The 16,770-nt window shown below is 33.3% G+C and overlaps 1 protein-coding gene across 6 annotated transcripts in view; it reads right to left on the reverse strand.

The window, feature by feature from the left end:
* NKTR (natural killer cell triggering receptor) overlaps positions 1–16,770 on the reverse strand; it is a 47,917-nt gene that overhangs the window by 20,890 nt on the left and 10,257 nt on the right. For 4 of the 6 annotated variants that reach the window (XR_006721645.2, XM_045509792.2, XM_010945904.3 and 1 more), the window contains exons 3-6: positions 11,417–11,491; positions 10,536–10,643; positions 9,970–10,014; positions 8,130–8,217 (exon numbers count right to left, since the gene is read on the reverse strand). Coding sequence is in view for 4 of the 6 variants with exons in the window: in XM_045509792.2 (XP_045365748.1) it covers positions 8,130–8,217; positions 9,970–10,014; positions 10,536–10,643; positions 11,417–11,491 (316 nt within the window). In the remaining 2 variants the exon portion in view is untranslated. Of the gene's footprint in view, positions 1–2,312; positions 2,331–8,129; positions 8,218–9,638; positions 9,667–9,969; positions 10,015–10,535; positions 10,644–11,416; positions 11,492–16,770 lie in introns of those variants that run through there. The other 2 variants (XM_045509794.2, XM_074345138.1) reach the window with 2 other exon arrangements.

Below are 16,770 nucleotides of genomic sequence, written 5' to 3' on the forward strand. Positions count from 1 at the left end.
TTACAAATACTTTAAATTTCCGAAGTCCAGAAAACACCTAACCAGCTTCTTCTACAGTCACAAACTGGCAGATAGTCACTCTTGAAAAGCCTATGGGGTACATTTGGTTAAGTTATTTTGAAGCCAAGCTGGTTTTCCCACAGCATTTTCACACATTTTCACACTATGTGAACTAAAGTGGAAAAAAATTCAAAAGCAGGTAACTAGACTCAAAAGTGTGTATCATAAACAACTTAGTTTATAAGAAAGAGAAATAACACTTGAGAGAAAAGCCACTGGATTACCATGCCATGTTAAAGCAGGCATCTGTACTAGAAGCTCCCACATCAATTTTTATACTCTTTGAAGGCAATTCTAAGATATGTAAGTCAATAAAATACAATTTCAACCTTCACAAGAACGCTAAAAATCATTATTCTACCAGGAAATCTAAAACTTATACTTAAATTAAGAATATTCAGTTCTGTAAGAGCACCACAGAATTTAGCTGAAAAAAATTAAAATATCGACTTAAGACGTGCCCGAATTTTAAAGGGAATCTTGAGTTTCAAAACCACTAGTCTCAAATTTTCCTTAGAAGATTGAGAAGTGGTAATTTAAGCCAATATAACAGTAAAAATGAATAAATACAGGCAGAAGAAAGAAAGAAGAAAAAGAAAATCTAGCCAACTGGTGAAGCACTGATGCTTAAATCATGACACTAGCATCCAGAAACTACTTTGGACTATAACTTTAAGATAAAAATGTGCTTCCCATAATTACAAAACTTTACCAAGCACACTAAAGATAGTAAGAAATTAGTACATATGCTAGACAGTGATTCCGCTGTATGAAAGATGTAAATAGGTAAAACTTCTATGGGTAAAAATGGTCTACAATATAAGAGGTCAGTCTCAAACATGCAGCTGTGAAAGCAATGAATTCTTTATTGGTTAGATGTATTCCTCTTCTTTTGTTCATCCTTTCACAACTATAAGATCTTCTGGTATTGGGGGAAAGCCTACAGATTTTCTTAAAACACACGGGACCCAATTCAACTTGCCACCTTGGCTAAGAGGAGGTCTGTAAAAACCACCTTAGGGCAAACCTCTGGAGCAAATGGTGAGATTAAAACACGTGAGCTAACTGCACTGATGTGGTAACATACTATCTAAAACTCAATTTGAGGATGGAATAACTACCTTTTGACAGATTGAAATTTTGTTTTAATTCAAATGAAAAAACTGAAGACAAACTTGGTCCTTTATTGCAGTAGTGAAGAAAACAAATGAAGACAAGAACACTTCTTTCAAGGACAAATTTCAGTTGGCCCACTGTGCCTAAACTGGTGTGAATAATTAAGCCCATTACTTGCATCTGCAATTTAGGATGCAAAAGTACAAATGTATGCTTCAATTGGGTTAGACTACATATTAAGAAAACTGAAAGTATCTTAACAAAAAGAAGCCTAGGGTTCTCAGCCTACATTCTAAGAGTAGAAATCCCTCTGTAAAGCAGGCTTACTGGCACAGGGCTGATACTAGACATGGGTAAACAGAGGATACCTCCAAAAGGTTTAAAAAGGACCAGGAGAAAGATATGTTCAGTCTAAGCCATTCAATTCTGCTAAAATAAACAAAGAGATCTCATCACAACTCTTAACTGTACTGATCTTTCCAAACCATACAGTTGTAAAGACTCGTGCCCAGGTAACACAGGCTCAGTGAGTGAAGACCGTAAGGCCCGAGCCTACTGTAAATATGTAAGTTTACATATGCTTATGAAAACATATCTAAAGGAAAAACAGCCACAAAGAGCATTTCAAAGTAGAAAAGCTTTCAATATTTTCACATTTTCATTTTCTCCTGTCATATTTTCATTTCTCCTGATTTACCAGTTCCTCTCGCCTCTGAATCTACTTTAAAAATACATGCACAAGGGTTCATTTAAACCTTGTAAATCCTAGAATCTGAAAAGTATCACTGTTACTCCAAGAAACAATCTACATTTTTTTTTACCATTATCAAAGCAGCTTTTGGCCTAATATAGAAATTAATAGTTCTGTACTGAAATGAGATCTAAACCGTTGTATATAATATACCTACCCCACCTCCCAAGATACGTGGAAACTTGGTGGTAACAAGCCACTGAAATTAAAATTATACTTCCCAGGATTAACCATGAACAATAAAACATACATGTTTTACATGTATTGCTGCCAAAGATCAAGCAGAAAAGCTTTTTTCTTAAAATGGTTCAATGCACATAACAACAGGATTAAAGAGATAAAGGCAAAGAAAGAAAAAGAGAGCCTTAGAGCAATGAGACATTACCTTTGGAGCGCACGGTGTAACACTCTTTCTGTAAATTTTACACAAAAATGGCAAGAAATAAATTGTAATACACTTTTAAGACAAGACTGAATCTATGTTTTAATATCAATATAACTTTGAATTTAAATACTTTCAAGTTTTATGCAAAGCAAGAAAGCTTTTTAAAATGGAGGGCTCTAAATTTTCTTTCACATAGGATATGTATGTAGAGATGAATTATGCTTAAGAAAAAGCATTGTGGTTGAAGTGGGAATCTGCTCAGGTCCCTAATACTAAAACTAGACTGAATGATAATTGAAAATAAAACATTACATTTCGCTTCACAAATCATACAACTAGCTAAGTCAGCTAATTTCTTTCTCAAAGAGAATAATGTATCCTGAGTACATACATAGATATAAAAATCTGAATGCCCAGGAGCAGTTACTAGCTGTGGAGAACTAAAATTTCAACGGAAGAACTGAGTTAAGAGACTTCAAAACAAAATTTCAAGGAACTTTTTTACTAATTCACTTCAAACAGTTAAAAAGCTTTTCATGTTTCTACATGTGAAACTTTTTTGAACACACAGACCACTGCCAGGAGTTAATGAGCAAATATTTAGAGTATAGTTCCTGTTCGCGGCCATTACATACACTCTCGGGTGGTAGTCACTGAAAATAATAGTAATAATAATAAAATAATTAAGCAGCATACCTAAAATTTTAAGGATCTTCTCAAAGGATACAAAGGTAAGAGAGATGAAGTATAAGAAAAAGTATGCTGTCAACTCGTGGCCATATTACTTTCTTTTTCTGTCTAACCTCTGATTTTCCCCCTTACAAAAATTTTTTGTTCAAATACACACCATCTGACCAATTTTAACTCTACTAAACTTAAAACTTATCTTACTACTATTCAGACCAAAACCCTTATTATATACAGTGCACAAAATCCTTTATAGGGGTTTTGGACATATTAAACCTTGAAATATTTTAAAAAATAGCTTTAATTTCTTATAAAGGCATTGATACATGAATTACTGTCAAAAAAGTATGTTTCAAATAATGTGGTGTTTCCAATGAATCTTATAAAAAAAAAGTGATTCTAGTTGTAAAGTAGTAAGGGAGAAAGAAATAAAGATAATCTTTTTCTGTCTAAAGTAGCCTTTAACATGTAATTTTTCCCTTCAACTCCTGAAACTATCACACCATCATGTAAGAGGCACCAAATTGTACAGAGTGACAAAGCTTGTGTAAGGGCAATGGAAACTAACCAAGTCTTGTTACAGAGCTCTAAAGTCACCAAAATAAAAGAGCTTTTGAAAATTCAGCTCTAATGTTAACATCATACACACCAAAAACTACTAGATACAAAATTCCTTCCAGGTTGCTAATACAAATGTCACATAAACACTAAGTAATATTAAGAGGCTGGATGTTAGGGGAAGACACCTGATATCCAGAGAATATGGCTTATGGTTAAGTGTCATGAAATCTGTTCATGAGAAATTGAAATTAACATATGAAAGTATTACCCTCTGCAAAAAAAGTAAGGAAAAGCCAGAACTTCTCAGGTTATTAACGCTTAGTAGTATTTCTTCTCACACAAATTCATGAATATGTGCAGGGAAAAAGCATTTCTACCAAAAATCTACTTTTGCTAGCCAGAATAACAACATAGCTTTATAAAGCCCTTAGAACCAAACTACCCCTCAACTCCCCTTGGTCTGCTACTCTGAGATGACCAGCACTTCTCTCCCATTCAGGTGAGCAGCCATTCTTAAATGACAAGGAATATATATTCTAGAACATCTTGTGTTTCCCTCCCACAGTCCTATTTATGACTGTTAAAATATAACAAATGCTTTTTGCTTAAAGTTCAAAGTTTGACTTTTCTACATTATCTTGTTTCCTTATATTTTTATAGTTATCATGACCACTGACAGTGGCCAATGATAAAGCCTGCTCTCCAGGGTTCTGCAGGTCTTTCTACTCCCTGGTTGTGACACAAGGCTGCACAGACTAAGCCAAGGGGGATGACTGCAACCGCCACTTCCATGTTCTAACAGGAGCTGATGAAGAGACTGCGGCTGATTTAGGTAAGATGAGCCAAAGCTGCTTTGCAATCACCTTTCAGACTGATGAAAATTAAGCAATTACAATTATTTCTTAAGGTAAGACAATATTTGCATATAAATCATTCCACATATTCAGCAACTTAGGATCAACCTACGAACACTTTCTTCCTTTTATGTCTGCATTTTCACACCAAAATGTTTATCTTTGAAACTGGGGTAGATACTTTACACACGGAAAAGGAAAAACAAAACTAACTCAAGGTATATAGTAAATAAGACTAGAACCAAGGTTCTTGATAGCTACGTTAGTGCTCTAACCCAGGAGAACATTTATTTAACATAAAGCTATAAATTGCCTAATCCTTTTAACAATTACTTTATGCAATAGCTTCTTTATCTTTTAACAAATGAAAATTAAGACAATGCAAATCAGAGCCAGAAAATTACAGACAGTTGTTACTGACAGCCAAAGGAAAAGAAAAATGTTTTCCTGCATGTCACTTTATTTTCCAGAAATGCCTGATTCTTCTAAAACTTATTAAAATTAAAATAAACTCAGAGCAGAGCAGTTAATAAAACTACACTGCTTACAGTGTGCAGCATTCTCTTTCTAGCTATCAATTTCTCAAGATCATGAGTAAAATTTCTAAAACCTGGACTTCATATGTCTTTTCTTCCTTATTTAGCATTACCTATAAAATGAAAAGACTGTACAGTATGATCTCTAAATCCTTTCCAAGTCTAAGACTTTATAATCCTATAGCTTTTATTGTGGTTACTTCCCAATCTTTGGCCTAAAAAAAATTAATAATAATAAAAAGGACAAAATACTAAATGCTGAGTTAACCTGGTTACTACTTTGGTCCCAGGCCTTTGAATTCCTTCAAAAATATCTCAATGTCAACAAGCCATTACTCCCTCAGTGATTCATGGGAATAGTGCCATATATCACTTCTTTCATGCTTCTTGAGCAGTACTATTCCAAATGCAATTAGTTTTCTTCTATCTAGGCCCTCAAAAGCAAAATCACTGTGACTAACAGAGTAGTAGATATAAGCAGTTACTGCAAAAAAAAAAAAAAAAAAAAAAAAGCTTTATAGAAGAAAAATCTGGTTTTCATCATACACATAATTTTTCCACCCAAATATATGCAAAATTATACTTAATAAAATGGTGAATGCCTTAGGAAGGGGAGATTTTAAATGTTCAAGTAATGAAGACAATAGTTGTTGCACAAAGCACAAGAATTCTTGAGGAACATTTTGCTTAAGTACCCACACTAATAACACCAAATTTACTCCTTAGGAATTACAAAGTAACAGACTTAAAACATAAACTACAAATACAACTTTGCAAGGATATGCTGAAAGTACTTAATAGCCTATAAAACTGGAACTCTAAAGGCAGTTCTCGGCATTTTATGATCCATTCTTACACTAGCCTTCCTTTTTCAGACTGCAGAACTGCTGCTCAAGGTGCCATGGGGAGAGTGCAGGAGGAGGAGCAATGCAGGAGCACCCTGGGAAGCCAGCAGACAGCTCCGTGACCGTCAGCCCTCGGAACCTCAGCTTTCACAGCGATTATCTGTGATCATCTACACAACCTGAAGATGATACATTATGCTTTTTTACTACTTCCAACACCAGAAGGATTTGGGCTTGCAAGACAAAGACAGATTTTCAAAGATTTTTCCTTCATGGGCCACTGTCTCCATTTTACTTATCCTTTTCATAAAAGCAAGGAAACATTTTGTTTAGAAAGGTGAACGTTAGTTTTATTTTATCCTGCAACCCATGAGGAATTGGTACTTTTAGCCCATATGAAAAAAGCACATGCACAAAAACTTCTTTAAAAAAAAAGAGAGATAAGGATTTGTTGGGAGTGCAAAATTTTACTTCCAAGATTGCTTTTAACTGAAAACTCACTTTCAGAAGTAAATTTCAAACTAAAAGCAGAAAATTTTCTTTCAATCACAAGTTCACAGCGATTTTAGTGCCATCTACAGTTAGTTAACTATGAAAACAAGGTTAAAAATTTTAATCCTAATTTGCAGACGTTAAAATTTTCATTTGGCATTCCTTGTCAAAAAATAGCAGTCCAATGTAAAACTAAGCTATGAAGAAAACAGATACAGCTTTAATTTTGTTTGATACTAAATGTTCCTTAAAAAGATTTAAGCAAGTACTAAATAACATAAAAACAAGATACTCTAAATTTTTTAAAGGGAGAATCTCATGTACTAGATTTTAATTAATGTATGTAGGTGCATGGGTTTTATATTTGTAAGTAAGCTGATCAACAGGTAACAATGGGAAGAAGCTGCTGTATCTGATAAATCAAAATTTAAATGTACTGAAAAAAAAAAGAGATCGAAAAGAAACTTTAGAGCCCTCAGATGGTAGCTTCTTGACCAATGAATCATTAGTTTATCATGTTCACAGTTCAGATAAGCTTAAAAATGGAAATGGGAAACCTCAATCAAAGAATAAACAGCTTCTACATTAAATTGCTATAAAAGAAGTTTTTCAAAATATTTCCCAATATTTTATTTTGGCCCTTGAGGAGGTTTAGAAAAATAGTCTAGAAAAGAAGTGTAATAACTAGTACTCTGTGGGATCAAAAAAAGACACAGGAATAATTGTTTAGGTCTTCCTTTTTACCTGCACAACTCCAAGCATTATCATCTTCTATCAGTTTTCCATTTTTAGGACATTCTTAGGAACAGAATGCCCCTTATCTGAACTTTATCAGACCATGTTGGAATCTATTTTCCACACAAACTTAAAATGTGAGATTTATTTTATATGAATAATTTACTCCTTTAAAGACAGGGAAGCGCCATTCATACTCATCCATTTAGAAAGATGACAACATTTTTTTCTGGTACACCATGGATAGAATATTGCTCCATCATACACTGCACAACTGTAGAGATTTACTTCCAATCAACAGCATTAAACTTCAGGCTAGCCAATTATTTTTCATATTTTGTATCATTTTATATTTTTATCATAATAAAATAGGTTTTGGAGTAGTTTTAGTTGAGAATATAACTAAAAGCATGCCAAAGGTCTTTTAGATGAGAAATAAGTCAGGTTTTGGTTGCATATGCATGTACATGTAAAGGTGTCTGCTTTTTAAAAAGCAAATTTAGGATTCTAAAGTTTTCTAAGCAACTTTTGGTGGAAATGACAGCAACATTGGGGGTTAATTCAATTATGCATAGAGATCTCACAAAGTTTACATTTTTTACAATGCTTGCTTAACACCAAATCACTTATCTTTATATAATGTCAGAAGATAACGGCACCTCTCTCAAACTGGCTCAAAGGCAACAGTAAGAGAGAGAGCGACCATACTATGGTTTACTCACACCAGTTGCTTTCCATGTCAAGGGTACATCTAGTCCTAGTCATGAACAATTTTTAAATGTTCATCAACAGTTTCTGTTCCAATCCAGCTTTGGTAAACTGAGCCCCCAAATTTGTTAAGAGTCAAAGCCAATTTCTTTTAAGATGAAAATGTACTTCAAAATAATGTACATCTTCAAGTTACACTTTTTTCAAATTTTTTTTTTTTTCAAATCCAGGATATACTCTTAACACTGAGGTGGTTGTTAGAGCTTACCAGTTACTATAACATAATAAAACCCAACTTGACAGAATTCTAGCATTAAACTTAGTTTAACTATACCATCTTTCTCATGAACAGCGCTTCTCTGTTTAAGAAAAGCTCATCTCTGAATTACGCCTACTCACATGAAAAACTGGGAACCATTGGTATGTTTCCCTCGATTTGCCATTGACAAAAGGAACGCTCTGTCATGTTTGAGAATAAAGTTTTCATCTGTTTGAAGAAAACACAAATTTGTCAGTCTCCAATTATAAGTCACTTTTAAAGTGTAATCTTCACAGTAATAAATAGAAAGCAAAGATTGAAATTCCTCTTCTGGGCAGTACAGATACTTGACTGAATATTTCGAAAAAATTCTTTTAACTATTCAAACAAAAGCATAAAAAGACCAAAAACTACTATTACTACTTAGCCTTGAGGAAAAGAACATATATTTAATACTTTTTACAAACAGCCTTAGAATAGTCACTTTTAGTAGTAATATACTTTGGCTAAATGATATTTAAACTACTAACTTTCAGGAAAAACTAGCAAGGAAATTTTAGAAAAGTCTTTATAGTAAAGCTCATTTTCTCCAGATTCCCAATTATCCTGCATAATGCACTATACATGAGAGTTTAACAATTCTCTTATGTGCTTAATTTCTATGTGCTAATTTATTACACAACTGAATTGATGTTAGACTATGAGAGCAAAAACCAAAATATTACAATAAATTAAGTTGTAGGGACATGCCTAAATTAACTATGTGGAGTTCTTCTAATCAATAGGATCCAAAATTATCTAAGGAAGAAAGTCCTGTAAAAACAAAAACTTAAATGGCAAAATACAGTTTTAAGATATACAAGTATCTGCCAAAGGAGCAACCCCATTAAAGTGGCCTACAGTATTAGTTTCAAATTGCAACATGCTAATAGAATCAGCCAAAGAGCTGTTTCCTGCTAGTTCAAAGGGAAAACTGTGTCATAGAGATCACTTATAGATGGTTTTAATTCCAGCAGACATATCCTGAAAACTAATTTAAATTTCCTTGTAACGTTCATACAAACAAATCTTTCTTTAAAACAAACAGAAACATAGAAAACTTTAAAAAAAAGATTACCTTGGGAACAGGCTTCTGAAAAAGAGTAGTAATCCATTTTCCCCCAAAAGAAATATAAAAGACTATTATAACACTGCAGCTATCATGGCATTAAAACCTAGTAATACTGGATCCCATTATAAATCTCTGCAACTGACTTTTCTAAGGCTTTTTGGGGCAAGTGCAATAGTTAGATTTATGCAAATACTACTGTAGGAATAACACAATCATATAGTTCTAGTATACAAAAGAAAACATACAAACCTTTTAGAAAGGAAGAAATACCAACTTTTATTCAAAGAAATTGCTTGTTTTAGAGAAAAAAAAAAAAAAAAAACACAACTAGATTCTTTTCCCTGATGTGGAACTAAAAACCCATTGGGAAAAGAAAAAAAGATACAGATGCATGTATGAAATAGTATACAGAATTTTTCAAGTCTTCAAGCAATAAAAGAAATCCAGCCACAACCTGACCCAGACTGTCCATAAATTTATTAGAAAGGGTGCAAGGGAACAGAATTGGAGTTTGTGTTACTGAGCTTCGTTCTCTTACCTTTTCATTTTGCAAAAGACCACATTCTCTATAAACAAAAGAATATGTTGACAGTTTTAGGCAGGAAGATAGGAGTTTTCATGTATATAGTTGCCTAACCTCCATGCTGAAAGTCATGTTTAACCAAAGTTAGCCTTAATTATTCTTGTCAATTAAAAGTTATATATTACAATATAATTTATCCCCAAGTTCATGCAAATAAAGTATTTTCATGCAACATTAGTTTCATGCAAAAAGTGAACTATAAGTAAACCTCTTCTCATTAAAAGTACACGATAACTTGCTTTAATATCAGAACTGGAACAAAAGACCGTAAAATATTAAGCCTTACCTTTAAAATATCCACCATAAATTGATTCTCCACCTTTTCCATTACCTGAAAATAATGAGCTACATTAAATAATAATGAAAACTAAAAATATACTAATACACATAAATTATGCCTTATGGTTTCAATCTTCTGAAGGAGTTAACACCTTGTAATTGCTGTAGATGATCAAAATTTTAAGACTACTCCATTAACCTCATCTTTAAAATATAAATCCAATTCTTTTATACTATTTTAAAAATTATCTCCAAAACCCATTTATTTCAAACGGTAATCACACCAACAAAATCCTAAAAGAATAAAAACAATTGAACAGTACTTTGGTATTCACTGTAGGGAATTCACCAAGTAACTGTATTAAAAGTGCATAAAAACAACACAGAATGTCCTAGTATTCTGCTTTTCATACATTCCTGGTCTACAACATTCATTCATCCAACAACTATTCACTGACCACCGAATAGTTAGATCCTACTGTAAGTGACACAATATTTACAATTCAAGGCAATAATGAGATGTTTCAGAAACTGATAGATGGCAGTTATTAAGAGCATAATGTTTAGCTCTACCTTCACTGAAGTCCCCACCCTGAATCATAAAGTTTTTAACCACACGATGGAATGTAGAACCTTTATAACATAACTTCTTTCCAGTTGTTTTCCCAAGGCCTTTCTCTCCTGGAAAAAGAAAAGAAATTAAGTTTAGCAACAAACATATCTTTCCCTGGGAAGGACCATCCAATCAGTCCTTTGTCAAATCCCTCTCTTGTGTTGGGCATCATAAGAGGTACATGAATTAGACAGTGTGACAATTTAACACACACACAAATACATAGTATAAAGCAGTATGTAAAAGTTAAATTTTGTGGTACAGCCTCTACATGCTATAGGAGAAAAGAAAGATTAAAAACTGTTATCACGCCAGTAACAGAAGTTGGTGTAGAGACTGTGTATATATATGTAAGTGTATCAAGTATAGATTTCAAAATTTTAATTTGCTATCTCTAATTTTAAAGTAACATTAAATATGTTTTTCCTCCCCATTTTTTCTATTTTAAAAATATAAATTCATAACAAAAAAACCTCATCATGTTTTGCTTCTTTATCTTCTAATTCTAAATTTCTTATGAAATCTGGAATGCTAAATTTGTTAAAATTATTGAAATCTGTAAAATTCTACCAAAATAAATCAGTTTTGAACATACTATTATTTTATAAACTACAATAGAGAAGATTTCATTACATACAGTGGGGCTGTTTCATTTTTGAGACCATTTCTTTCTCTTTTCCCTTTTAAGAAATGCTTCCCTGACCTCGTATCAGTGAAATTATTTATTTTGCTGAACTCATTTCATTTCACAGCCCATTGCTTTTTAAGGAAAATATCTGTTAAACAAGGTAAAACTGTAAGCCATGAATTCTCATTGGAAATAATTTAATAATTTATTTACCTGAGCATAGGCAAAGGAAGTTTTTGCATGTTTTTGGACATATATCTGAGAAGAGCTGAAACATAATGCGACCAACTGAAATAAAACACATTTTTTAAAAAAAGGTAAGCAAGTTGATTAAATATACCATATTTTATATGAGAGAAATAAAATATATAGAATTAATGAATTGAAAGGTCCATTTTTGTAATTCATTTTAATTTCTGAAAAGATTCAACATTAAAGAATTTAACCAGGCAATACCAACTAACAAGAACTCTACTCTATTTGTTAGTGTCAGAATTCACAGGCAACAGTGAATTTAGTGCAGTCCCCTATCTGAACTATTAATCTTCTTTAAAAATACTCTCGGTAATAGTTGTCTAATTTACGCTTGAACCTCTCCAGTGATGAAAGCACCTCATACCCTAAGACAGTCATTCTGGCCAGTATCGTTGGAAGAAATTTCTGTCCTCTACATTCAGCTTTCTACCTTTATTCAAGAACTGTTTAGAGCCAACTTCCTGAACTGCCACCCACAGCTAAAACTCAAGTTCTATTCCCCGGGAGAGCAGAAAGAGAATGGGTTATGGTTCCTAAAAACAAACGACCCTACAATAAACATGAAATGAGAAGGAGCAAGTCTGCAAATTCAATTTAACTATGCCAATAGAGAAATGTTTTACTAACCATTTGGTCTCAGCACTCCCTTTGAACTCTTAAAAATTAATGAGCTTTTAAAAATGTGGGTTATATCTATGGCTGTTTACCATATTATAAATATAACTCGGAAATTTTCAAAACTCAAGAATTCACAAGCTCATGCTCCATCAGCTGTCAGAGCAATGACATAATTACATATTGCACAATCTCTGCAAAACTCAACTTGTAAATGAGATGCAAAAGGCAAATTATATTATTCTAAAAATAGTTTTGACTTTGCAGACCTCCTGAAAGGGTCTCAATAAAATAAGAAATGGGATTTTGACTTACAATCACTTTTCTGAGTTCCCTTTCCCCTTACTCTACAAAACCTTTTCCATTATAAACATTATGTACACTAAAAGAGACTTAGAGAATAAGCCAAAATTAACTGTGGACCAAGAATAAGTCATTTTCAGTAAATACAAAATGACTTAATTTACTCTGTATCACTAAAATTTTAATTTATTCCTGGCCATGTCAGTCAGTTCCTCTGAGGACAAAACAGCTACTGCACAACAGACATCCTTAAAGGCTAAAAAGTGCAAGAATGGCATCATGTAAGAAGACTTTCCTGTGTCAACAACTGCAGAACAGTGTTGGAGCCAAATTTTAAGGCAATTTCAAAACCTTCTAGCTGATCTTAATATCTAAGAGAATGAAGAAAAAGGTAGGAAAAGAAAGTAAAAAGGAAGACAGCAATGTATCCAAAGTCACTTCAGAATTTTTTAAAATGCATGTATTAATATTTAAATACCACTCTCTTTGCATTTATATGGAAATATTTTACCAGTGTGATAAAAGTATTTGCATCACTCCTCATAAATCCCTAGGAGATGGCTGGTTGTCAAGTTCAAATCATCTAGCTTGCAAACTAGAACATATTTAGATCTTTGGAATCCCTGTAAGATGTTTACCTTTCAGAATAAAAGATATAATCAAAACAAATGAAACTTAGCCTTTTCTTTCAGGACTATGGTAACTTCAACATCAAGGTTTTTTTTCAAAATCTTTAATGCCTTCAAATGAAAACTAGTGAAAGTTTCCAGTGTTTTTAGTTTCTCCTTTCCCTGGAATGTAATTACATTTCCAGGTCTAATATTCAGAGAGGGGTAGCTAACTACAATGATGTTTTAAAAAATGCTCACCTCTAACGTCCTACCCTCTAACCTGATGAAGGAAAAAAATTTCCATTGACCTCTCAGTCTCAAGGGGCAGGGGTTAGAGCAGAGGTTTCGTCTCTTCCACAGCACTGTGTTGTTAAGAGCAAAAGAAAAAAATTGAACAAAACCAAATTGTTTTGGACTTAAAACCATGATGCAAGGTTAAAAACACTGCCAAACCCAGAAAAAATAATTTAAAAATCTGTGGAAAGAACAGATTAGCCCAAGTAGGCTTACAAGGCATGATAAATGCTATTATGGATATTTCAGCTGTTGTCTGAGGCTGCTCTCTTAATTTAAAATGTTTCCATGCAATTTGAAGAGTATAAAAACAAAAGGCAAAGTCAAAGTTTTCTACCAGAAAAAGGAAAAAAACAAAAAGATTATGCTTCCCATAAAGCAGTATGCCAGTAATAATTCCCTCCCATTTTAATAAAAAATACTTAAATTGAACACTAGAGAATACAGGCCAGCAAATATTAACTTGAACTAATAAAGCTGATTAGCAAGATGAACAACAGGTTTTCAGCAAATGTTTTTCAATTGAATTGCATTATTTTATAGAAAACATACTTTTTTTGAAAATCAAAATCAAAACTATTCTGAAGGTAGAGTCTTTAAAGAAAAAAGTCGGTGTGGTTCAGTAGTCTACTTATTTTCAGTGATGGCAGGAATAAACTGTGATTATAAAACATATTGAAAAGAAAAAATGTAAATTATAGTTACATAAGGAAAAGACTGACAGTGAATTTGCAGAAGAGAAGATTCTCTGGCTCCCAAACTGATGAAAAAGAAAAGTGACTGTATCCCATTTCTCAATTGTAAATGCCTGAGGTTTACTGTCTCCTGTATTGAGTTAACAAACTCTGCTGATGCCTGTTTAGAAACTAATGCTGCTTTTGAATGAATGAGTAAGATTTCAGGAGTATTTGTTATTCAACAGTACTTATAATTTAATGGGGTTTAGTTATCTTCTAGAATCCATCATTAGTAGTGTCAATTATCTTTTACATATACTAAGATTCCTTCCAAGGAATTAGCACTTTGCCAATAAATACACAGTTCTATAATGGTAAGACTAAAACCTGAAACTGGTTAGTGTAAACAATAGCATGGTATTTGTAGGGTAGAAAACACATGGCTGAGGACAAGAATGACACAGAGCAGGAACAGCTTCTGAACTTAATCTCAACATATAGATCCTTAAAAGTAACTAATAGGGGAACAATATTGAGATTTATCAGGTAACATCAACACATTTTAAACAGGTAGGAAAAACCAAAACACGCCTGTGTCATGTAGCAATCCTCATTTTGCCACCAGGTGGTAGGAATATAATCAACAAGCATCCAGAGTCTGGATAAAATCAAATGCCACCATTCAGTAATATTATTTCTTGCTCTGAGAAATAGCTATGCTGGAATCGCAGGTGCGATGGTGAAAAGGGAGACATGTATCATGGACACAGGAAAAGTGAGCAATGGCTGGAAAAAATACTGTAGGAGATGATACACTACAGAAGAAAATCACACATACAATTACAAGTAAGTGATGAGAATAAGAGCAAACGCAGGAACAGACCACACTGGGTAGGCAGGGAACAAAATCTAAGAGGAAATTAAGGGATGGGTGCAGCATTTCAGCAAAATCAGGCCATTTACTCAAACATTTACTGAGGTCCTCCCCATGCGTCAAACTGTCCAGCAGAATATAAGACATAGTACCTTTTGGGGAGCTCATATCCTGGCTGGGAATGACAGATACAAATCGCTACACAATGTGATGAGCCATCAGTGGCACAAATAAAGTGCACTTATAGCTAACCTAGGACTGACCTGTGTGTGTGAGGGCAGGAGAGAGGGACCATGGCTATATTATACACCACTCTACTACCACTGATTTGTACAGTGCCTGGTACAGAATAAGTACTCAATATATATTTGAAAAATAATAAACATGAAACAAAATTATTAAAAAATAGAGATTAACAAAAATATATGAAGGAATACCTAGATATGAATCAAAAGAATTTATTACATACCAAGAAAAGTTATCACTTTTCCAGTTCCACCAGGACAACATCAAGACATAGCTTCATAAAAGCTACTTATTTCAGAGATATAAAGGAGAAGAATCTTTCCAGCATCTAGATAACAGGTCATGTCCCCCACAAGAAAAAGAAATTAGGCTGGCTTCACACACCTTACACTAGTAGCTAGGGACAATAGGACACTGGCTACCACCTTAAAGGGATTAAGATGCTATGAACAAAGGAAATACAATAATTAGATTTTATCTTGAAAAATCTATTTGAAATAAGACCCTGAGATATGACTCAAAATATTAATGAGAAAGAGCAAGTAGGAAAAGAGTGGCACTGAGTACTGAATTCATTACAATACAGAATTAAACCTAAAAAACTATGGTAATTACAGTTATAAAATAAAGTATAAATGTTACAGCTAGTGGAAAAAAGTATATACTGGTAAAATTTTTTTTTTGCTATTTTTAGGTACCTTCTAAGTATGCCCCCCCCTTTTTTCCTGAATGGGTAAAATCAAACTGTGGAAAAAATTAAATGAGAAGTGTTATTCCCACCTCTGTCAACAGGTAGTCATTTTTATTAATTTCATGTGTATTTTTTCAGTTTCTTTTCATACACACGAGCAAATATTGATATATTCTTATTTTTCTTTTTTAAAAAAAGTAGTATAGCTCTAAGAGAATAGATCTTAAAAGTTCTCATCACAAGAAGAAAAAATTTGTGACTGTGTGGTGAGGGATGTTAACAAGATTTACTGTGGTGATCATTTTGCAATGTATACATATATCAAATCATTAAGCTATACATCTGAAATTAATATATGTCAATAACATTCCAATTAAAATTTTTTTAAAAAATGAGCAATTCTTTGGTTAAAAAAAAGGTGACATATTATGCTCACTATACTATACCTTGTTCTGCTCACTTCATGAATATACCACGAAGTGCTTTTCAGGCCTGCAATGTAAAACTAATTTGAACTGTAGGGAAGCCATGGGAAATCACACAGTATCAATAAAGGCCAACAAGAGGCGGCTGTATTGCTGAGAGAAAGCATAATTCCTGTATTTCATAGGAACACGTAGATGCTGCTGAGGTTAAATTAAAGAGGAAATATGGGTTCAGGCATACTTAAAACATGTAATCACGTTTGGAACTAAAAATACATTAAACGTCTTTCAAGCTACTGGGGTGGAGCAACCCGAAGTAAAAAGATATAAAACAAAGGAAAGGAAACAGCAAGAAAACATAAACAAGGTAGAGAATAAGGTAAGAGAAGACCAAAATAGCTCTATAAATATTTAGGCACAGAAAGCTTTTTTTAGACATGTCAACCAACACCCAGCTAAAGGTAGCCTGCAGACAGCAGAAACAAAAACTCCAAAGAAAATTTATTTACTGGCTCATGTAGTTAGTTGACAAGGATATTGGTGCAGATCAAAGAATCAAAGAACCACAGGAACCAG

The sequence above is a fragment of the Camelus bactrianus genome, chromosome 17, assembly GCF_048773025.1.
Source record: "Camelus bactrianus isolate YW-2024 breed Bactrian camel chromosome 17, ASM4877302v1, whole genome shotgun sequence".
Lineage (NCBI taxonomy): Eukaryota > Metazoa > Chordata > Mammalia > Artiodactyla > Camelidae > Camelus > Camelus bactrianus.